The sequence below is a fragment of the Neophocaena asiaeorientalis genome, unplaced genomic scaffold (genome assembly GCF_003031525.2).
Source record: "Neophocaena asiaeorientalis asiaeorientalis breed wild unplaced genomic scaffold, Neophocaena_asiaeorientalis_V1.1 scaffold550, whole genome shotgun sequence".
Classification (NCBI taxonomy): domain Eukaryota; kingdom Metazoa; phylum Chordata; class Mammalia; order Artiodactyla; family Phocoenidae; genus Neophocaena; species Neophocaena asiaeorientalis.
The window spans coordinates 2672494-2697759 of NW_020173396.1; the positions used below are offsets into that span (position 1 = coordinate 2672494).

Below are 25266 nucleotides of genomic sequence, written 5' to 3' on the forward strand. Positions count from 1 at the left end.
TGAAATTGTTAAGTTTTAAGACTTTATCCAAAATTAATCCTGGATTCACAATTATCTTATTTTTCAAGTTCTCTAAGGAAGGAACAGAACAATATCTTCCTGAAAAAGTAAAACAAAACACCAAGCATCCCTAGTAGAAAGTTTTTCTTTACAGCCAAATACAAAACGTTTAAACAGCTGTGGAAATATGTCAGCATCATCTTACTGTTAAGTGGAAATGGAACACCTCAAGTTCCTGTCCCTCCTTCCTAATCTGTGAAAACTGACTTTAATGAATTACTAATACAATGAGCTTAAGAGAAAACTAAAATGCATTCAGATTAGTATTAAGAAAGAATTTCTTAGTATTGATTAGTAGAGTATTACTATATTCATAAATACGGCTATGCCTTACATTCTCACTCTAAAATAAGATATCCCCAATATAACTTATTGAGTGATTACTAGACACTCTCAACTTTTTAAGTTCTATAAAAGACTGCCCTTTTCCTATGGCTGCTTAATTAAGTACCAACCCTCTAACACTGTGAGCCCAATTTAGCTATCTTTAATCATTCTCTATTGCATTCTGAGTTTTATTGCCTGAAGCTCCCTAGGAATCTTATCTTTTTAAATTCAACTGACTACTACTATTCATTCCCATAATCTATTCTTTCTAGACTAGACCCATTCCCAGGACACTTCACAAGACCACTGTTCCAAAATGTCAACTGTTAACTCAGAAAGGAAAGTGGCCTCTTCTCCCATGTTCTTGATAATACCAGGAACTCTGCCTTTACCTTCCTTCTGCTGGGGAGACAGATCACAGAGGGGAGAAAACTTTTTTTCTCCACTGATAGATGACAAAGCAACTCATTAAGTAGTTGACTAGAAAGATATTTAGCTGGTGTCTAGGTACAGATAACTTTGAGACCTGCTTTCTCTTTTTCTTGTCAACCTGTTTTGAAACCTTGAATATTCAGCCTTTCTCCTAGATTCTTGACATATTTAAACTTGGCATCTCAAAACATTTATGTTTATAGAACAATTAGGAAATATAGATAAACAAATCTATCTCATTAGTAGGGTAATTAGTAAAGCAATGACATTCTGGTGTATAACATTTCATTTTCTTTTGCAGATTTCTATTTGTGTTTGTGTATTTATTTTTAAAATTATTATAATGGTATATATGATATCTTACTATTAATTAGGAAGAAGAAATGACAACTTCAAAAGTTTCCAACCTAAATCCATGGACAGTCTTGCCATTTACCACTTATATATTCTCTTATACCCATCAGGAAAGTATTACAGCTCTTTAGACAGAATAACTTGACTACACTTAATATTTGGTATTTTGTAATTTTTTGTTGCTACCATAGATGAGATCATTTTTACACTGAAACTCCTAATTGCTAGTGCTTAGGGAGGCCAGTGATTTTAAAAAATTATATATATCACTTATTGGGCACTTTCTGTGTGCCACTTTGCTAACCTCTAAGCTAAGACTTTGGCCTAGGTGTTTTGACTTTAGGTTTGAGATACAGCTAAAGAAATGGTTTAACAAACAATAAGAATTTCAAAATCTGCACCCATATACATACCTTCCCACTAGCTACCATACAAGAACTTCCTTTGCTCGTATCTAAAGTCAATCTCTCCTCTGAGCAATTAGACCCCATCTCTCCAACCTACTCGAGGACATTGCTCCAGCAAGTCTTGCTCTTTCTCATATCAACTTTTGCTTTCTACTGGATGACTCCCATCAGTTTATAAATGTTCTGCTATTTCTCCCATTTTAAAAGAAACTCCTCTTCACTCCACCCTACCACTATTAAGCCAGTGATTTTTAAAGTTATTTCTGAACTGACCACCTTACTGAAGGAAATACTGTAAGTTTTTATAGTTTTTCACTTGGTTTATCTGCACATACTGGCAAATTTGCCCCCACTTATCTATTATTCATAGCTTTTAGTTAATTTTCTTTTTCATTACATTAATGAGCATTCTCCAAACAATATTAAACTACAGAGATGAGAGTGGCCATGTGTATTTTATTGCTAACATTAAAAAGGATATTTCTGGGCTTCCCTGGTGGCACAGTGGTTAAGAATCCACCTGCCAATGCAGGGGACACAGGTTCGATCCCTGGCCCACGAAGATCCCACGTGCCGCAGAGCAGCTAAGCCCGTGTGCCACAACTACTGAGCCTGCACTCTAGAGCCCGCGCTCTGCAACAAGAGAAGCCACGACAATGAGAAGTCTGCGCACTGCAAAAAAGAGTAGCCCCCGCTTGCCTCAACTAGAGAAAGCCCATGCACAGCAACAAAGAACCAACACAGCCAAAAATAAAAACAAACAAACAAACAAGCAAATAAATAAATAAATAAAAGGATATTTCTGTTTTCTAATTACTAAGTATGCTAACTGGCTATTAGATTGATAAAGATAATTTTCATCATGTTAAGAAAGAATTCTTCTTTCTATTCCCTACTTAACTAAAGTTTTAATCCAGATTTAATATTGAATTTTTATCAAATGCCATTTTGGCATCTATTGAAATATGTTCTGGTTTTTCTCATTTAATCCATGAAGATGACAGATTATAAATATACAAGTATATATATTTATATTATTAAAGTTAATGATAACGAGAACTTTATGTAACATTTACTTCTTCAAAATCAATATAGCCTGTTATGAAGCTTGACGACATAGTGAACACCTGTGAATTCACTGTCCAACTTAAGAAAACATTAGCAATAATATATCTACCCATTGCTCCTCTCCTATCCCTTCTACCTGCCTTTCTCTACCAGAGATAACAACTATTCTAATTTTTGTGATTATCATTCCTTTATTGTTTTTAATAATTTTATCACGTGTGTACCCACACAATATATTGTTTGACTTCGCCTGTTGTTAAATTTTATAAAAAATGGTGTCATACCATACATATGTAGTCTTTTACCCAGAGTTTTCACTGCCATATTGCACAGAGCTCTAAGTCACTGCTTTTCACTGTTGTGTACTCTTCCACTAAATCAATATGCCACTGTTTATCTCGATTAGCCTGCTATTGTTCTTAACTAGTGTGAACAAAATTTGGCAAAAAGGACTTCAAATCTCCTAAATGTTAAGAAGTAAAAAGTATCAACACTCATAAGTATTCACAACTAAACCAGTATTCTTAGAAGTCTTTAAATAGAGCTTTATAACAGAATTCCACTATAAATACACTTTTTTCTTCTCACTACTGGACTGCCAAGTATAATTAAATACTATAAAATGTCCTTTGGAGCAGTTTCTTGAAACTCCTTTTGTTCCAAATCCCCCAATACCAATGTCTCCTGGACAGCTCCATCTCGATAGAACAAGGTATGGAGTTATTATCTGAACACCTCATGGACATCATGTCCCAAACTAAACACCCATGAGTTCTGCCTCAGTCTGTTCTTTCATCTATTTTAGATCTTGTATAATGGCCTCACCATCCAACCAAATGCTCATCATAAATATGGCGCCATCCTCAACTCCTCTATTTCCTTTCTCCCCATACAGAAGGAATAACTAAGTTAAGGTAGCTACTGGATAAACACATTAAAATGCAAATCTGATCACATGACTCCCTGGCTAAAATTTCTAAAATTAAAAAAAAAAAAGATGGTCATCTCCTGTAGTGTTTTTTAAAGCACAGACTGTGACCCATTGGAAGGTTATGACGTTATTTTAGTGGAATGTGATCAGGATTCTTTTAAATTGAAATAGAAAATGTCAGAGTATACTGGTAAAAGATAAATACTGTGCTGTGAAACTTTTATTTTAGCTGTGTGAATGTGTACACTGATATCTGTAAAGGGTCACAATGTAAAATGTTTTTTCTTACTGTGACTTGTTACTAAATGTGTTTGAAAGAATCTACTGTAGTCAGTGGTCCCCTTCAGAAAATGATGAAAATTATGAACCTTCTCCTGAGAAGAGAATGTGTACATACCTACATATGTGCATATTCTTATCATATTCTTAATTATAGTGAACCTAGCTATTATAATGAAATCTAGGGGGAAAAATTTTAAAAGCCAGACTTCCAGACCTCATCATAGACCCCCAGGGAGACTTTATAGATAAGAAGCACTGATCTCCAAGGTGAAATTCAAGCTCCTTAAGAAGGTGGCAACTTTTGCCACACTTGCTTACCACCTCTCTGAGACCTCCCTGACTGTCCTGCTTCCTCTTGCTAGCTGGGGAGATACTCAACAAATGTCCGTACGAATGTCAGAATAAAATGCTCATTGAACATTTATTATAGGCAGGTAAATCAGTGTAGTGATGAAAACAGGCTCTGGAACTAGATGCCTAGGTTTGTGTGCTGGCTCCTTTACTCACTAATTGTGTGAGCTTTTACAAGTGGTTTAACTTCAGAGCCATAGTTAACACACGAGCAGAACAGGAATATCTGCTTCATGACATCCCTGTGAGGATTAAATGAGAATAATATATATAAAGTGCTTAGTATAGGATTCTTAGCACGTAATAAATATTCAATAAATTTTAGTTATACTTATTGAAAAAAGTTGGAATCTATAAGCAAAATAATAGATGACTGTGCATTTCTGGTAAATACAGTACAAAGTATAAGACCAATTAGAGAGATTTGAAAATTCCTAGCCTGATAAGGGCAAATTCATTAGCCTCAAAGCATGTCTATGAGCTTTTTAAGTCTTTTAAGTCAGTAAAACTCTTTTCTTCTAAACTTGTTTTCAAAACAAATTACTTTTATAAGGTTTTTAGCCTAAAAACAAATTTGAGAACATTTTAATTTCATACTCTTGTTCCTTCCAGTTTAAGTCACAAAAATAGTTATAAAAATTTACCTTCCCTATAAATTCTCCAGATTATCTAACATATGGAGCTAAAAAGCAAACCAGTCAAGGGTGGGGTCAGGAAAGAAAACTTTTGAAAAGATTCTAGTTAGATAAAATCTTATTGCAGGATATAGGAACTCTCTAAATACTTCCACTGCATTGCTGTAGTTAAGCTGCCAGCAACTGTATGACTATGTACCATTGCATAATATAAAATGCTGACAAACTATGACACAGTACTAAGATGCTGTTGATAATGAGATATATTCTAATTCCAAAGACGTTAAACGTTAAAAAGAAAACAAGCCTTGGAATCAACAACATATAGTAATTTTGTTGTGTTAAATATTGTTTGAAGTAAGATCTGCGGCTTAGACATATTCTGCTAAATTGTTTTTCCTGCTTTAAATTTTGAATTTTCTTTTTAATAGAGCTCTTATAACCTCTTTAATAAAGCTCTTATATATAAGGATAAGGCCTTGCACATAGTAAGAAGTCAAAAGATATTTACATACTGCTTGTGGCTCAAATTTAGGGGTGGGTTAGTTATAAGAACCATAGGTGTTATAAAATGGTTAAAGATTATTATTTTCCAAGCTTAAATAAGTGAGTGCTGTTAAGTGACAATGTCTGTAACATAAACAACTGAATTTCACAAGTTTCAGTTTTTGGTGGGAAACAAAAAGGCAAAACCATCAGATTCAGATTTTATTGACAAACAGATGGTGTCAGGAACAAGAGCTGGAATTTCAAGGTCCTATTTACCTTTGTCCAAACACTGTCTACCGTGGTGCTTGGTACAGTGCAAATATTCACAAACGCTTGTTGAATGAAGATATTAAGCTTAACTGACCGCTAAGAAGGCAGTTAATGGTATTTGTAGCAAATTCAGATTTCAATCATAGTTCCAATGGCTGCTTTCCAAAGTGACTGCAGTTTGGTGAAGGACAGAGCAGGATGATTTAGTCTTCAACTCCTTTATGATCGTGCTTTGGGACGCTTGTCCTGCTGTGGCCCACACTGGAGCCTGTGTGGTATACGCTGAGATAGCTTCCTCAGGCAACACAACCAAACAGTCAAAGTCACCCTCCCACCCTCACCATTCTGCACGTCTCCTTTATGTCACTGGTGTCTGTAGTGGTACCTGGCCATGATTTGTGAACTTAGCTCTCTACTCTTTTTTATTTAGAAACCCCACAGGTAATTCTTATCCAGAAAGAAAAGGAGAGCAGAGGTGGGTGGCAACATAAAATAGAGAAGTTGGTCAATAGCTTCAAACTATTATTCAGTTATTGTTTGAGATAATAGGAGTTTCCAGAATGTCAGTCCATACCACTGGCCAAATATGATATTTTACATATATATATATATATATACACACACACACACACACACACACACACACACACACACACTGTATATTATACTATATACATAAAAAATTATATAACCTTTGATATATATCAAAGTTAAATATTTCTTTCAAATTGGGTAATTTACCATTGTATTAATACCTTAATAAATTAACATGTGGTTAATGGGTTATAATTCAATGCAAATATGTTATCTACACATGTTAACCTCTGTAATATTAAAAAAATTAAAACAGAACTGCCATAAAAGGATTTAATTTTAACACCTTTGTAGTATTAACTACTTTCAGAGCTGAGGGTATAAAGGTAGCTGTTAGTCAGCAACCTTTGAGCAGACTGACTAAACACAACCGTTGGCAAAACCAGTGGACTAGCCAAACCAAAAACAGCAGGGGAAAGCAGAGTGCAGGCATATCATCTAAGAAGGAATGACAGTGCTGGGGATTTATTTTTATCTCTGCTGCTGTTTCAAGCAGATAGTTATCTTTGCTTCCTATCAAGTAGATTAGAGAAGGGTAGTCTGTGGGAAGTATTTTCAGGTGGGTTGAAATTGGCTACTAATTTCAAATACTGTATAATTTAGTTTTTCAAACCCAATCTTCTCTCCAGACCCCAAAAAGGAAAATAAATAATTAACCAAATATTTCTGAATGCTTTGCTAAGTTTGGAAGTTAAGAAGAAAAAAAAAGAAAATCCAACTCTGTTCTTTAGAGTTAATGGCTCTACTGCAGAAATTTTAACACTATTCAAGCCTTTAAAGTTAGCAGTTAAATGCTGATTTCATCTTCAGAAGGTCAGTGTGCCTTTTTGGAAGGCGTACATTTAAAAGCTGCTTGACTGGCTGTTCCTTGCTCATTCTTAGAAAAATGTGTGTTACTCAGTATTTCACAGGAGACATAACATGGTACTTATAGACAATATTTTCTGTCCTCATCTTAAGGTTAATTTCTAAATTACATATGCAAAGCAAACTTCTATTTTTTAAAGCCTCTGAGATTGCTGAGTCTGAAGTGAGCAATTAAATTAGAGAGAATTGTGGAACAACATTCTCATAACAAATACTGAGTTAATACTGAGGTCTGGAATCCGATTTACTGTGACAAAGTTAACATTATTTCTCACTGCCCTGGGACAATCATTCCCTGCACATGAGTCGCTGATGCCACAGGTAAGTCCACTCTGCAAGGCTGACACAGGCCAACAGATGTGGCCATTATTTGCTGTTGAAAACGTTGCCATTTCAGATTTTATCTGAATTATAAACATATTACAGATCTACCTTTTTGTGTATGAGTGTGTCCATAGATTTTAATAGACCTTCTGGAATTTTACATACCTATTTCTAGGATATAATATTTTGCATCTACCGAAACCTTTGTTTAAAACCCTGATTCATACCAATCAGAAATACATAAGCCTTGTTCCTGAGAGTCTCCTGTATCTATAGAAGTTCTGAAAGGAGGGTTCTGGATAAACCCTACATTATTAATTCTTTCCTGAGTATTAGTCTATATATGTTTGTCAGATTCTGAGTTCCCTGAGGGCACAGCCCATGTCTTATCCATCCCTGTATCTTTGCACACAAAGCACTCAGCAAAGTACTTGGCACCAGTAAGGGCTAAAAGAATGTTTGTGCAATAAATAAGAAACAGAACAATAAACCTATTAGCACACTCACTGATTAGGCACCTGTTTATTGAGTAATTATGTTAGTAGATAACTGCATCAGTAACAACTGCCATTACTTGAAAATACTGAGTTAACTTACTTCCAATACTTCTCCTTTTACAGCTGTGTGGTATAGTGGGGAGAATTTTCCCTGGCAGAGTGAAGACCTAGACAGTAGTTACAGCTGTGTCTCCATCAGCTGTGTGTCTTTAGATAAGAAACTTTCAACAAACATAAAAATAAAGAGTAATTAGTTGGTTTTTTTTTTTTTTTTTTTTTGCGGTACGCGGGCCTCTCACTGTTGTGGCCTCTCCCGTTGTGGAGCACAGCCTCCGGACGCGCAGGCTCAGCGGCCATGGCTCACGGGCCCAGCCGCTCCGCCGCATGTGGGATCTTCCCGAACCAGGGCACGAACCCGTGTCCCCTGCATCGGCAGGCGGACTCTCAACCACTGCGCCACCAGGGAAGCCCAAGGGTAATTAGTTTTTAAAACTTTACTGAAACACACATTTTTGGAAAATTTTCACCTGCCACATTTTCAGTATCCAGTGAAAATATGAGACAGAACTATCGTGATTTGGATAAAGCTTGCTCAACAATAAAGATGCAGCTTTTGTAAACCATGTGCATTATACCATTACACCCCTCTGAATGTTATAACTTGAACACCTCAATACTGTAGCCATGTGAATCTTACCAGCTACCTTTTCTATTCAATTAGAATGGTCTATAAAAATGTACAATCCTAGTACACCTTTAGTTATGAGTATCCTAGGTATGGATTAGAACTGCAAGGATAATTGGTTGAGCCATACTCTTAAAAATCAACAAGGTATTTTTGGCTGATTTATTCAGCTCCTGATATTCATCAGTTTTGAAAACACAATTAACTGTTCCTATAGATATTTCCTCATCTTTTCAGAATCCATAAAATGCCTTCAACGACCATTCAATTTCCTGACTATGCTTTTCCACTAAGGGAAAAGGGTGAGATGAAGTGTGAAAGACAAATTTTCATTTTTTATGCTATAGAAGCTGCTGCCCAACTGTGATGATAAAAATCCAGGTAATCAATGATTCTCAGAATTTTCACTCTTTAAGAGCATATTGCTATACTTTAATGGTCCAGTCTGCATTTTTTTTTAGAAGAAAACTTCAATTTAAGAGAACGTGTTCAGGGTTTCCCTGGTAGTGCAGTGGTTAAGAATCCGCCTGCCAATGCAGGGGACAAGGGTTCGAGCCCTGGTCCGGGAAGATCCCACATGCCGCGGAGCAACTAAGCCTATGCGCCACAACTACTGAGCCTGCACTCTAGAGCCCGCGTGCCACAACTACTGAAGCCCGCGCACCCAGAGCCCATGCTCCACAACAAGAGAAGCCACCGCAATGAGAAGCCTGCACACCGCAACAAAGAGTAGGCCCCACTCGCCGCAACTAGAGAAAGCCCACGCACAGCAACAAAGACCCAACACAGCCAAAAATAATAAATAAAATAAATGAATTTATAAAAATAAAGAAAAAGAGAACGTGTTCAGGCACAAAAGTAAATATGCTTAAAAGTTAACCAGCCAAGACCCAAATTCTGACCTTCTAAAGACATTATAGAGGGGGAAAAAATCCTATAATTAGTAACAAGGAACAGCATAAACATGCAGTGCTTAGCATCAGGGAAAGAGGAAATAATCTTAACACTAAATGTTCACTTTTGAAATGATATTTTAACAATATTTCAGTTGTATTTCAAATATGTCTATATAGGACACTATCATGATAGTTAATGTATATTTTCAATCACATTTGATGTAAAGCCTGTAAATTTGTTAGACTTGCCACATTCTTTCTAGAGAAACTTTCAAAGTATCTGAAACACTATATTAAAAGACAACTAAAATTTCTCATTGAGAAAAACTCTTTTGTGGGAAATCTAAATTAAAACCTTCCAATTTAAAGTCCTAAACATTTTCCACGTAGGAAAACTCTGTAAGTATACTTCTTCAGATAGTTTTTAAAGCAATCAGCACCAGCAATGTTAAATTATCATGGCTCTCAAGAAAAACAGAGGAACACTGTACACAAGACCCTCACATTTGTGGCTCTGTGTATTCCCTGTGGGCTGTGCCAACCCACTCTCTCCCCAGTAATGACTCTTTGTTTTTACTAAGTCCCAAAGGGCTGGTGAGAGCGCTGCAAAGAGAAGTGGGGGAGGGGGGGATGGAATGCAGCTGCAGGCTCTGAAACAATGCTGAGTCCATATATTTTGTTCCCAGTTAGAATAATAAAAAGGGGACTGTGGTGGGGGGTGAGGGGATGGAGAAGACAGAATGCAGAATAAGCAAGGTAGGGCCAAGTATCCTATAGCTCTCATCCTGCAGCACTCCCTCCTCTCTCTACATTCATACTCTCCCAACTCCAATAACCATTCATTTGGTTAAAAAGCTTATCAGTTAAAATTCAAACACCCATTAAGATTTACACCTATCAGTCATTTATATCTAAATTACTTTTATCAGTGAACTATATTCAAACAAAGAATAGAGTAGGAAGAGAGAATGGAGCTTGCAAAGATAAACTGGGGAAGCTTGGACACAGAGATAGGAAAGTTTGGGGGAGGTACGTAGGAGATTTCAGAAAGGGAGGTCCAAGGTTTCAAACAGAAACTGCCTGCTTTGTAAAGGTACCTAGGGCCTGGGGGGTAACTGGTATGCTACAGAAAATCATATTCCTTCTAAGACTGCTAAAAGCTACATGTTTCTGCATCAAGAGCTTGGAAGCCTGCACATGTTGGTTCCTCATTATTCAGTCTAACCTAGTGCCTCCTAAGAAAATGTCCTTCACTTGCATTTCCCTGGCCTCCACGTCCCAACTGGGAGAACGAAAGAATTAAGGGAAGAGGGAAGAAGCAGACACCAAACAAGGTGTCAGCTGCTAGTGAGGAAAAAGCAGCTCAAACCCCACTCTTCTCTCCTGGGTACTGCCCTCTCTTCCCAGATAACCCTTTACTGAAATGGGTAGCCCTGCTGAGCTCAAGAAGTCAGGCCTGCCTCTCCAACATCCCTTCAGATATTGTTGATGCCATTAAAATTTGTAAGAAAATTCAAGAAGCCTCACGTAAACAACTGACACTAATACCTTAAAAATAGTATCAGCATGCGCTAGAGACTATCTAAAAAGCTATGAAACAAAATTCAGAAGAATGCTTGTTCCATTTAGGATCCCATTCATGAACACTCAGTTACTGGGGAGAGAAAAAAAAGGACTTCATTGTAAAGCTATCATGTAGAAGCAAACCTCTGACATCCACACACAAACATCTCCTTCAAGTTAACATTCCACAAGATTTAGAAGTACTCTTAGTTGGTGTTGAATGATACAATTAATCTCCTGACTCTTGAAATGTTTTCAAGTTATAAAGTTTAGAAAGATTGTATTTATTCACATTGAATTTTTACATTTTGTGACATAAACAAAAATTCACAAGTGTATAGATTTATAATAAATAGGAATATGATCTTCCCCCCTCAGGCTGCCTTTTCTCTAGAGCTCTAAAATCCATTTACAGATATTCCAAATCTCCATACTGTAGACAGTATATAGAGACAAATTCAGAAATGCATATTAATTTAAATGAAGGAATGACTGAGTCTATTTAATATTAAATAGTAATAGTAATAATTATGAAATAATATTGACACTACTCCTGAAAAGTTTATCATCTATTACAAATACAAAATTCATAGGTGCATTTTATTAGGAGTTATCATTTATTATACTTTTAAATCCAGCAATAAAATAGACAATACTTTGTTTATTCTGTGTACTAGAAAAATTCTATTTTCTATATATACATTTCATTTCCTAGTATTAAAGTCCATAGACAGCAGAAGTTTGTTAATATTAACAACAATCACATAATCATAACTTGCCTGAAATTAATAATTCTTTATGGTTACTTAATTATGGTAAACAAAATATAATCTCATAATACTGTGATGTATGTTACACTTCAATAAAAAGGTTAAAAAATCAATTATCTATGACTTGGAAAAAAACTATTCTCAATATCTATACCTGAATTACTTAACTAAATCAAGAAGATAATTCAAGTCTTAAAGTCTTAAAAACGAATTTACATTTAGTTACAAAGTTCACAAAATATGAGTGACATTATATTAAGAGGCACAGGTGAAAACAAATTTTAAGACGTAAATATAATAATGTGTAAGATTAGATTTTCTTGCTAAAACAATTAGAGTACTCACCCCTTGGAGCCCTTGGAACTGAATTGAAGGTCGAAAAGGAATTAAATTCTATTAAAAGAAACATAAGAAACAAACACGTCAACCTTGGTTACTGGGACATGGAACTAAATGATTAAACTGTAAACCTATGCACTTGGTCAGTGCTATAGTCTGTGAAAACCTTTTCATTACATACTTAGGTTTATATGTCATTATATTAAGATGCCTTGATAAATGATACTGCACTGCTGACATTTCTCTGAATACACAACCGAAGGTATCTTTTGGCAGTGTAGCTAATCACGTTTTTGAAAATGACTGACATGATTTGGCAAAAAATGATCAGTGTACTAATTAAATTTTACATGAAAAAGTATTATGGCTTAGTTTCTTGATATGTTTTTTAAAAAGGTAGGGGAAAGCAAGAGATAGTCAAAGAAACTTTGCAAAACTCTTAAGAGGACGCTAAAAATATAAAATTAAAATATTTGAGAATGAACTGTGGTTTCCATTTTCTCACATTTTACCAGAGATTAGTTTTTGGTTGAGGGTCAGACAGGTTACCAATCTTCTCACAAGCTTCTCACCAGGAGAATATAATTTCTAGAACAATGTTTTGTTTCATTATGAGCTTTGTCCTGTTCATAATTTTTATATTTTCTCATAGAGTTGTGTATTTAGAACAAAAGCTGAAACTGTAAATATCTACCATAGTCTCAGGCATGATTTCCTGCACCTAAAGTCACCAGTATGGGGCTGGTTCACCACTATTGGAACGCTTTTCCAAACTGCTAACAGAAATTCATGGGGAAATCAGATTTGGGTAACATTTTAATAGTAACACATCAGCCTGTAAACTATTCTTCATACCCTCATATCCAAACCCAATGCACAAAAACAAAAGCAGTGGTTTCTGGTCTCAACTCTACCTTAAAGAAAAATACAGAGGCACCCATATGCCCCTCCCTCAGCCACTGCACATTAACTACTACTTACCAGGTACTTCCCAAAACTTCTCTACAGATTTAAAAGTTTACTAATCAGGATTACAATAAACTAAAGAGAAATAAGGAAAGGATAAGTACTTTAAAAGACAGATCATCTGAATATAAAATCAAGTGGTAGCATTAACCATTCTATTATTATTTATAAAAATGGATAAACATCTTCTTGAAGAAAACATAATAGATACTATTATCATTGTTCTACCACCATAAAAAGATTATTTAACTTTAGACTTATCAGCAGAATCAAAGCACTACTGGGTGACAAAATTTATTTCTTGGTGTGGGAGAAGTAGGTAACAATTTTTCATAGTGATTCATTCTAATTCACGGTGTTTTATGGAAATATAAAATATAGATTAACGCTAACTTGAATTTCCTTAGAGGGAGAAAACCTCACCCAAACCTACCTTCCACAGCTAAACCTCTACCTGAAGTAATGGTAGCTTGCGTGCAGAAGCCCTGGGGAGGCCCGCTTTGTGTGTAAGTAGGTGGCACTACAATTTAGGTAAGACAGGTGGAGGTTCTAGCTTTCAGAATATTTCAATCAGCCCTGCCTCCTGCTCTCTCTTCAAATCACAAACACTGAACATCTCCTCTGAGGCTGGTTACACTTTCCTCTCGGACTCCTTGCAGGCAGGTTATCTTCAGCTCACCACTGGAATTTGAACTTCTCTATCAAGTTCATCAATTCTTCTTGACCAAACAAATGCTAACTTTCCTCAATTTTCAAATTGCTCACTTCTCCACTGGATGTCACCTGGAGAAACCACTCCTCCTAGCTCTTTGATCATGCCTTTCACTTTCCTCTTTCTAGATCCAGTCTCTCCTGGAGGCTTACCTTGCCTATTTGGTGATGACTCTGAATCTCTTCCCTATTCCTCAACTTGGCATCTCTCTGCAACTTTCAACGTATCACAGCCTAGGACATTTTGCATTAGAAACTCTCAATGACAGTAAAATTGGCAAACACTAAACCACCTCCGCCCCTCGCCAAACTGGCACCTCTTTCCTACTTTCTGGCAAGGGTGCTTCTATCTTGTTGGTTCTCCAGGCTCACAACCTTAAGTTTAACGCACAGCCTCTTCTCCCTCTCCCCTCACCGCATTCTATTAGGCAATCGCACACTGCTAGAATCACAGAATTCCAGGTCCAGAGGTACTCCAGTTGGTGCCCAGCCCCACCCCCCACCCTTAACCACAATGGGCCATGCGTCCCATTAATAAACTAAGCTAGGACCAGAATCTAGGACTCAATCTTCCTGTTTTGCCATACTGTTTTTCTTCTACCGTCTTGGGCTCCCCACACATCTGTTATGGTAGATCCATGGGCACTTGCTCCTTTATGCCAGAGAGTTCGCATTTTAGTTGGAGAACATTTGAAAACGATTAAATATTGTACTAGGCTAAGTACTGCTGGGAGGTGCAGTAAGGATTCTCACAAAGAAGAAAAGTATGGGTTAGAAGAGATACTAGAAAAGAGAAAAGGCTCATGGAAAATGAGTAGCAATTTTGAAAAGACAAACTCCAGGGAGATGGAGTGTCCTAAGCAAAAAAGCAAGGAGACAGGAATGGGTACTGTGCAGGCAGACGGCAGGTCTTTTCACACGTGAAACATAACATAAAGGATGAGAATTGGACCTGGTGATCCCTGGCTAATCTATCCTTGACCTCAAAATTTGTCTTCAGTTTTAGCTTTTATCCACTACAGAATAAATAGGACAGTAATTTAAATTTCAGACCTCATAATTTCTAAAGGTTCATCACCCTGTGAAATAACCCTATCCTAATCCCTTCCATTACACCTTTAGGGATGGCCTTTAAGTCTTGTCTTTGACATGATAAACAACTGGAGGCTCTTCTGATTTTTGGAATAAGAAAGTGAGCTGCTGAAAGAATGAAGTGTTTCACGGAAAGCAGCTCTTCCAGTCATGTGTAAGAAAGACAGAGAGAGATCAATTGGGGCTAGGGAAAAGGATTAGACACCAGCTCCAGGGGATGTTTTATTTAGGAACACTCTAGTGATAAAGGCCTAAATTAGTATGGCTTCGTCTGGAGCAAACAGGAGATGGTGGAATGAGCAGACCTTCCCAAGAAAGAATGATAAAATGTGATGAAAGCTTGAATATCAGGCGTACATGCGCACATATGCACAAAAGAAGCAAAGGTGGCTCAGGGCTCTCAATCATCATCTGGGGCCTGTCTGCCCCAGACTCCCTCATATTAAGCTTAGTCTTTACTTTGAAAGCTCCTAGCCTGTTTCAGGTCCCTATCACCAAGAACCTAGACAAAGGCCTTCCTCCCTTCCTTCAATTCCTTCCAAATGGCTACTCATTCAAATAGCTAGCAGAAGCTTTCTCAGATACCACCCTCAGCATGTAACATAGCCTGCAGTGGGTTCTATCAAAGCAAAACAAACTCCTCCACGTAGAAAGCAGACAGTCCAACTATAGGACCAACCAATTTCATCTTCCACTTCCCAACTGTGGCTCAGCAGTGTTAACCTTTTTCAGTCTGTTTGTTTTGTAAACAATTTCCTCTCTACTTCTACCTCCTATTTATCTGTTCTTTCAACCTGGCATACCTTCCCAAACACTATTTTGCCAATCCATACTAATCACTTAACATTCAAGCTTAAGATTAATTTCCTCAGCTAGGCCTTGTTTTAGATAAATCAGAAATCAAAGACTCAATGAGTTTAAGGACCCAATGCAGGTAAATGTGAAAGATACTGGGTGTAAAGCATCAGGGCCGTGGCGAGTACCTGGGGAATGAATGCCCAGCTGAGAAAGGACTCAAATTTTAAAATGTTAAACCTTTTTCTCACCAAACAAAACACTGCTGCCACCATTTTGCTAACTCTGAATTATGCCCACTTTAGCTACCATTAGCTATTGTTTTTTCCAGATGCCTGTGTCTATCGTACCACTACACTGGGGGTGTATTTCTTTCATAGGTTTTCTTACTCCTAGTTGTTATGATACAAAAGAGTCTAACACATGTTTAACTTACAAGTATTTATCTACATTATGATAGAAAAAGTATTATAAAATCACTTTGGCTATGTTCTCTTTATATATGCGGTATACAACTATACGCATTATATACTTTATAGATTACTATTCTAGGTTGTATAGACAAAACAATACCACTATGCTTTACATCAACTTATGGATTCTCAAGAGTAATTTTTTTTAATATAAATTTATTTATTTATTTTTGGCTGCATGGGGTCTTCGTTGCTGCACACGGGCTTTCTCTAGTTGCGGTGAGCAGGGGCTACTCTTCATTGCAGTGCGCAGGCTTCTCACTGTGGTGGCTTCACTTGTTGCGGAGCACAGGCTCTAGGCACGCGGGCTTCAGTAGTTGTGGCTTGTGGGCTCTATCCAATCTTTTGCCTCATGACCTGAATTTAGAACCTAACCTCCTGATATGCTTAGAGTTCTATCTGTATTGCTTGGTTCCTCAACAAAAATGATAACTTGTTTTTGTTTACATAGTTTTGTAATGTACAGAGTATTTTTATATCCATAGTCTCAAGTGAGGCCTCCTAAAACCAGCCGTGGGTGGTAGGAAGACATCATCATCCCCCATTTCAGAGGGAGATAAACGAGTCTCCGACAGGCAAAGTTCATTGCTCAGAATCACCAAGCTAGTGGTTAGCAGAGTTGGACCTCAAATCCAGACTTCTGAATTTCAAATACAGTACCCTTTCCTTATCTTGCCTCTGTAACAGGTTACCTCCTAGGGCTGAACATGAAAAGCACTTAAATGCTCATTCAATTCTTCTGGCATTTTGTTTCCAAAGAAAATGAATTTTATAAAATCATTATAATTTCCAAGGTTCAGCTTCTGATTAAATAAAAACTAAAAAAAACAGTTTTTTTTTCTGTAACGACCATGTATAGTAAAGGAACATATATAAATATTTGTGTTAACATTTTTCATTAAAAAAACAAAACCCTCATCTATGGAGTAGTTGTGGGTGCTTATCCAAACAGGATAAACTAGGATTACTGTTGCTGAAAAACTTTAAGATATCTAACAACCTAGAAGAGAAAAGTACATAAGAGAACCTCAAATCCTTTATTGATTTTAATCCCAATTTTAGACAAGAAGATGTTAGGTACTATGCTACAGTTCCTGAACGTTTTAAAAAATGCAACAAGAGAGCCAGCTAGAATGCTATACCACTTTTTATGCTTCTGACTACTGTGTCAATGGGAAAGGTACCCGGAATAAGTTCTAAAAGTCAATACCAGGACTTACCTGGTAGTCCAGTGCTATAGAATCCATCTTACAATGCAGGGGACGTGGGTTCGATCCCTGGTCAGGGAACTAAGATCCCACATGCTGAGGGGCGAGTAAGCCCGAGCGCCACAACTACTGACCTCACGCACCTCAACTAGAGCCCTCGCTGCAAACTACAGAGCCCACGTGCCCTGGAGCCTGCGTGCCACAACTAGAGAAGAGAAAACCCACAGGCCACAACTAGAGAGAAGCCCGAGTGCCACAGTAAAGATCCCGCGTACTGCAACGAAAGATCCTGCATGCCACAACTGAGACCCGACGCAGCCAAAAATAAATAAATAATAAATAAATAAATCTTAAAAAAAAACTGAACATTTAAAAAATAAAGTCAATACCACTATAAGCAAATGTCTCAAGCATGTTAGTTTTTCACCTAAATGTTTTTTAGTCTAAGTTTAACTGCACAAACATAACCTCAACTCATTGTTTTTTGGTTTTTTTTTTTTTGCGGTACGCGGGCCTCTCACTGTTGTGGCCTCTCCAGACGCCCGGGCTCAGTGGCCATGGCTCATGGGCCCAGCCGCTCCGCGGCATGTGGGATCCTCCCAGACAGGGGCACAAAGCCGTGTCCCCTGCATCGGCAGGCAGACTCTCAACCACTGTGCCACCAGGGAAGCCCTGTATATTTTTTAATGCAATCCAGTTTTAAAAGATAATGTAATTACAGGTGGCCAAATATGATATGGCATGTTTTAGAATAATGTTTAACTTACTAAGTACAGTTCCATTACATATGGAAGTTCAATAGGACTTCAACTTTTGATTTTTAGCTTTAATTAAATATTTGCACCAACTGGCTCTTTTGAAAATCAAGTAACTCTAGGGTTTAACTGACTAGTACTTGAGCTATAAATAAGATAGTGATCTAGTATCTTCATCCATCCAAGAAACAATGCAGACTGGAACTGGCTAGGGAAACCATTTTGATAAATGCTTTCAACAAGGTGATGTATTATAGTCAAAAGATTCTGTTAAACTCTTGGTTGGTTCACTGATTTTAGATTTCCTTGAATTAACCCTCTGTATTTCTCAGAGAATGTAGGGCATTCTTAAGCTTAGAATAAAAGTGTAGACAATACTAAAATGCTCAAAAGTTTAGTTCTTGACATCTGCCACTATAATAAGCCAATTCTACTGCAATAAAAACTGCTCTATGACCAAAGAAATCTATGTCCACTTATTTCCAGGGACTATGCCTTGCAATATATAAGAACTATAAAAGTAATATGTAATTTACTAAATAATGTTACTAAGTAATTTTAATTGTGCTGAGTAATATTAATTTCTGACACGATTCTTTTAGGGTAGGAGGGAAGAGGCAAAGCTCAGGTTTCTTTGGGGATAAATAAAAGAGAGTTACTTATCCTATAAAAGTTGTTATAACCATCTCTTGATTATTTACATATTGTTTATCCATCCAAATTAAACCTATGGTTACTTTTATTCTATCAACCACTATTGGTTTTGTCAACATACAACCATAAGAAATAGCATTCTGTTCTAGAAAAGAGTGATTTCTCTAAGAAACATATTATAGAGATCTTTCTAAGTTTATTCTCTAAAGTTAGAGATGTACTTGAAATACCTTCAGCTTCCCTTCTGAACCCATAATGGAGCTTTGACTCAACTTAAAGTGAACTCTTGAGTTATTTAAAATTAACCAATAGGTATTTATTAAATACTTCACATTTTATTTGTGTACCTAAGCTGCATTATAAGTCAAACTAAAGATAGTGCAAAAAGGGCTTCCCTGGTGTGGCACAGTGGTTAAGAATCCACCTGCCAATGCAGGAGACATGGGTTCAAGCCCTGGTCCGGGAAGATTCCCACATGCCACAGAGCAACTAAGCCTGTGCACCACAACTACTGAAGGCCGCACGCCTAGAGCCTGTGCTCCTCGACAAGAGAAGCCACTGCCATGAGAAGCCCACACACCTCAACGAAGAGCAGCCCCCACTCGCTGCAACTAGAGAAAGCCCACATGCAGCAGCGAAGACCCAAGGCAGCCAAAAATAAAATAAATTAATTTAAAAAAAGAATATTTAAAGATAGTGCAAAAAAATTTTCCAAAGTCAAATATAATTTTGGAACTTTGTGTCAAAACCAGAAAACTGTCTATAAATGGTGATGGGTCAGGTGACTGCTTTAAGTGAGATTGTTTTAGGAAATGATTATAGCCACCTAGTTACTATTTACTGAGCGCTTAGAATGTGTCAGGCCAGTGTAATCACTTTTACTAGCACCTGTGGGAATTCTCAGAACACCCTTGTGGAGTAGATACTATTATTTCCACAGGATCCCACAGGTAAATCCTGTGAAATCACATACGGTTACACAGCTAATAAGTGACCTGGAGCTCAAACCCTGGCCTGTCTCCCTTTAAGAACTAAGCACTCTACACAGCTAGCCTCTCCTGCTCCTCCTTAACAACAGTTATATAAAATGTGAAATATCTGAACGCTACAGAATTAAGAACTGATAAGAATCAATAGCTCTTTGGGGATCACTTCTTTGGTTTTGCACTACAATTTAAGGAAAATATCAGGCACTTGAATTTCTTTTCACTTATGCAAATAAATAGTAAAAAGTGTTTATGACTTATCCTGGGATACAATTTAAGATAGATCTTTCTTTCCTAAAAGAGGTACTATACCATTTAAAGAACTGTGGTTATAATTCTTTTATTTAAAAAGTCATTTAATTCTGCTCTTTAAAACATCACCTGATAGAGAAACCAAAGACTATCCAATAATTATATTTTAACCACGGTAATAAAAATAAATCTAAGCTGGGAAAGAAGAGGAAGAAAAAAAAAAAGATGGAGTATAAGCAGACAGTAGCACAGGAAATCAGTTAATCCTGAAATCAAATATACCCAGCTCTCGTCAAAAGCTGGTAATATGTTTAGTATGTTTAGAATGATAGTATGAATGTGAAATTTTGAGGTAATCCAAAGATACCTTAGTAAACGGTATCTCCTTCTTTGCCCCAATCTTTTATTAGATGCTCCCCCACCCCCCAGGGGAGAGAGAGAGAGGGAGTCATTAAGTTTCACAATATCTAGTACTTTGCTTTGTCAGTCAATCCAACCTTACACATCGCAGAAACTCCTTCTCTGCAGATTTGGAAGAACCAGATTAAAGAGCATTTGGAATAAAGAATAATTTCTTTCTAGCCTTTACAGCATAGAAAAGAATGAAATATAAAGGAGATTCTCGAAACAGTAGGGAGAAGTCAAAAATCTAATTTATTTAACACAGTCCTTGTTTTTAAAGATAGTTTCTGGAAAACTGTAGCTATCTGCTGCAGGCCAAATTAAAAAAAAATTATTATTGTCTTAAACGTTACTATTCTATACAACTCTTTAAAGGAATATGGAAGGCAAAAATCCAAACTGAACAACCACCTAAAAAGTTAGTTACTGTGAACAAGCCCTTATAACAATATTTGAAGCATAATATCCCATCATTTTTTTCCAAGAGAGCGCTTAATGTGGACTTTATAATTGTGTAATAAGCTTACATGTCAAATCTGATTATAAATACAAATGAAGATTTGTTCTTTGGGATCATGATCTCTAGTAAAGTATAAGGAGAAACAGTAAAATAAACTTGAATTGGAAGATGGGTATTATTTTAATAGTAGAAATTTGTAAAATGAAGCATCTACAACAAAGGGAGCCATTAGAAGGCTTGAAACTTGGAAACTACATGATCACACACACTTAATGTTTTAAAAAGATAGCTTTGGCTGCTGTGTGGAGAATGGACTATTGGGGGAAGAGTGGAAGCCTGGAGGCTAGATGGAAGTCCATGGCAGTGGTCCTCAAGAGAGATAATGGTGGCTGGGACTGGAGTCGTGGTGATGGATGAAGTTAGATTTCAGATTTTTGAAGACTGACAGAACTTGCTGATGGATCAACTAAGTCAAGAAAAGATATAAATCAAGGAATACTAGTCAATTACTAGTCAACTGGTGATGAGTACTGCCACTTACTGAAATGGGGAACACTCATGAAGATGTAGGTTTGAAGGGTGAAATCAAGAGTTATGCTTGGCACAAATAAACTCAAAATGGATTAAAGACTTAAATGTAAGGCCAGACACTATAAAACTCTTAGAGGAAAACATAGGCAGAACACTCTATGACATAAATCACAGTAAGATCCTTTTTGACCCACCTCCTAGAGAAATGGAAATAAAAATAAAAATAAACAAATGGGACCTAATGAAACTTAAAAGCTTTTGCACAGCAAAGGAAAACATAAACAAGATGAAAAGACAACCCTCAGAATGAGAGAAAATATTTGTAAATGAAGCAACTGACAAAGGATTAATCTCCAAAATTTACAAGCAAGCTCATGCAGCTCAATATCAAAAAAACAAACAACCCAATCCAAAAATGGGCAGAAGACCTAAATAGACATTTCTCCAAAGAAGATATACAGATTTCCAACAAACACATGAAAGAATGCTCAACATCACTAATCATCAGAGAAATGCAAATCAAAAGTACAATGAGGTATTACCTCACACCAGTCAGAATGGCCATCAACAAAAAATCTACAAACAATAAATGCTGGAGAGGGTGTGGAGAAAAGGGAACCCTCTTGCATTGTTGGTGGGAATGTAAATTGATACAGCCACTATGGAGATCAGTATGGAGGTTCCTTAAAAAACTAATAGAACTACCATATGAACCAGCAATCCCACTACCAGGCATATACTCTGAGAAAACCATAATTCAAAGAGTCATGTACCACAATGTTCACTGCAGCACTATTTACAATAGCCAGGACATGGAAGCTAAGTGTCCATCGACAGATGAATGCGTAAAGATGTGGTACATATATACAATGGAATATTACTCAGTCATAAAAAGAAACAAAATTGAGTTATTTGTAGTGAGGTGGATGGACCTAGAGACTCTCATACAGAGTGAAGTAAGTCAAACAGAAAAACAAATACCGTATGCTAACACATATATATGGAATCTAAAAAAAAAAAAGGTCTGAAGAACCTAGGGGCAGGACAGGAATAAAGACGCAGATGTAGAGAATGGACTTGAGGACACGGGGAGGGGGAAGGGTAAGCTGGGATGAAGTGAGAGTGGCATGGACATATATACACTACCAAATGTAAAATAGATAGCTAGTGGGAAGCAGCCGCATGGCACAGGGAGATCAGCTAGGTGCTTTGTGACCACTTAGAGGGGTGGGGTGGGGGGAGGGTGAGAGGGAGACGCAGGAGGGAGGAGATATGGGGATATTTGTATATGCATAGCTGATTCACTTTGTTATAAAGCAGAAACTAATACACCATTATAAAGCAATTATACTCCAATAAAGATGTTTAAAAAAAAAGGAATTGTGTTTGGGTCTGTTAAGTTTAGATAACCTATTAAACTTTGATAAAGAGATCAGGTGTTGAAAATTAGTGCCTGGAAATGGAGGAAGGTCAGAGCTGGAGATAAATATTTGGAGGTCGTTAACATATAGATGACATTTAAATCCACAGGACTAGATGAGCTCACCTAAGGAAGTGAATAGATAAAGAGAAGGGAACTGGGATCTCCAACTTTCAGAGGCCAGTCAAGCAGTGGATAATCAGCAGAGGAGACTGGCAAAGAATGGCCAGGGAAGTGGGAGGAAAATCAGGAAAGTGTTTCTAGCAGGAAGGAGTAGTCAACTGGATGGCATGATGCTGAGGTCAGGTAAGACAGGAACAGAGAGATGACCACTAGATTTGACAACAAGGGACCTAGTCAGGTGCAATCTCAGGGATGTGATGGACACATCCCAGCTGGAGTGGGCTGAACAGAGGATGGGAGATGAAAAAGCAGACACTATTTCTCAGACATATCCTCAAACATAATCCTCTCTTTAGGTGTCCCCCTGCACAGAGACTTTATTGTATGTATGTATGTATGTATGTATGTATTTATTATGTCTGCTTGTTTCTACTAAGGCACGAGCACTTTCTGGACCATCCCTGACTTATTCAACTTTATATATACAGTGCCTAGTACTATGCCTGGCACGTATCAGAAGATAAACAAACACTGGCTAAATGAATAAATGCATATTTGACAGTTATAGTTATAATTCCTGTTCCTACCTCTTAGTCTTTTATTAAAGAAAAAAACATCTCAAGACAACTGAGTTTTTATCACATGGATGTGTTTTCTGGCTATCTGAGGCATCATGGTTTCCAACAATGAAAACCAAAAGCCATGATACTAAGTATCATGGCTTTTAAAAATCTGCTAACACGTAAATTTACAAGTAAGCATATTTAGATCCTAAAGTATCTCAAAGAATCTTATTAGAAAGTTCATGCCTGGCTCCACCCTTGAACAAGCTCACCCTTCATGGGAAAAGTCTTCTAGCTAAGGTTATCTCCATGGACCATGAACCAAGTGCCCATAACTAGTCCATGACAATGTATATGTATAACAGAAGTTTCATGTACTCATGATTATTTTTTGGTTTGTTTTTCACAAACTGTCAAACAAAAAAAAGAGAATCAAAACACCAAAACAGAAATGAAAGTAATCTGAAGTGAAAACACTGACCCTTGCAAGGCCTTTAGGAATCTTTTAAAAATGATGCTTGAAATGTAAATCCAGGCACATTGTAGAGAGTTACTTAATGTTTCAATAATCACTTGGGACAGAAACCATGGAAAATATGATCTTCACGTTAAAATCAAATTCAATTTTCATATCATCTGTACTCTACAACAGTCTTAAGTGCAATTTATAGAGAACTTTATTGGATAAAGGAAGCCTATAAAAATCCGAGCAAAATTTGAAAATCCCTGTTCAAAACCAAAATTTCTTCCACCTAATAATTTCAACTTCCCCCAAAACATTACCAATCCCCAAAATTTCCATCCAAATGGAAAAGTTTGAGACATGTAAATAATATGGCATTGTTCTAGTCTAGCCTCAGACCCAAATATACTTCTCAAATATAAAACATCTAATCAAACCTTAGTCACCAAACAACAGACTGAGTGAATGTCCACAAAACCCCTCCTAGTGCTGATGGCTAGAAATTTCCATTTAACCCTGTTCCTTTAAAATCTGTTATTGAGTTCTATAGATTCTATTCATCTGTAATGTCTTGTCTCTCAGTAGCATCATAGTTTAGATCCCACTCATCTCTGACCTGGACCACATACTTCCTCCTAACTTGTCTACTGCCTTCCAGATTCATCTTATACTCATCATGCACACTGAGGCCAGTATAATCCTAAAGCATTAGCTCAAATCACCTTAAATTTCTACTCAGTGTCTCTCCAGTTTTGAGAGAATAAACTCCAACCTGCTCCAGTCTCCCTTTCCTCTCTTAAATCCAACTATATTTTCTCCAACACTCGAGGTTAAGTGGAACAAGGGTCTTCCTTGCAATTCTCAAAGCCTGCCTTAGCTTTTCTACTGCTGTCCTTTCCTTTCCTGTGCCATTCCTTCTGCTGGAGATGTGATTCCCCCCATCTAGTCTCTGCCTGTTAAAATCCTAAAACCCAAAGATGTTTTTTAGACCAATAACATATAGGATCCCCAACAAGAAAGAAACTTATGCTCTTTGTCTAACAACCTAGTTATTATTGAACTAGTAGCAAATGCTCTGACTACTGAGTTCAATTCAAGGTGCTAATTTGATTCATGAATCTTTACGGAGCATATAGTCTAATAAGATTCTCTCTTTTTATATCCTATATTAAACTGCTAGCCATGAGATTCCAGGTTTGGCCTTTGCTGGCAAAATATTAGTGGAAGCCCTTAAACCAGTTCTTCCTAAAGATTTAACGTGGCTCCAAAGT

The 25266-nt window shown here is 37.0% G+C and overlaps 1 protein-coding gene across 2 annotated transcripts in view; it reads right to left on the bottom strand.

Annotated features, from left to right (window-relative positions):
* Positions 1-25266, bottom strand: part of ELL2 (elongation factor for RNA polymerase II 2) — a 74319-nt gene that overhangs the window by 42535 nt on the left and 6518 nt on the right. Inside the window, exon 2 of one of the 2 annotated variants that reach the window (XM_024746958.1) lies at positions 12148-12195. The exons of the other annotated variant lie outside the window; for it this stretch is intronic. Coding sequence (XP_024602726.1) covers positions 12148-12195 — 48 coding nt within the window. The remainder of the gene's footprint in view (positions 1-12147; positions 12196-25266) is intronic. 2 annotated transcript variants of the gene reach the window in all.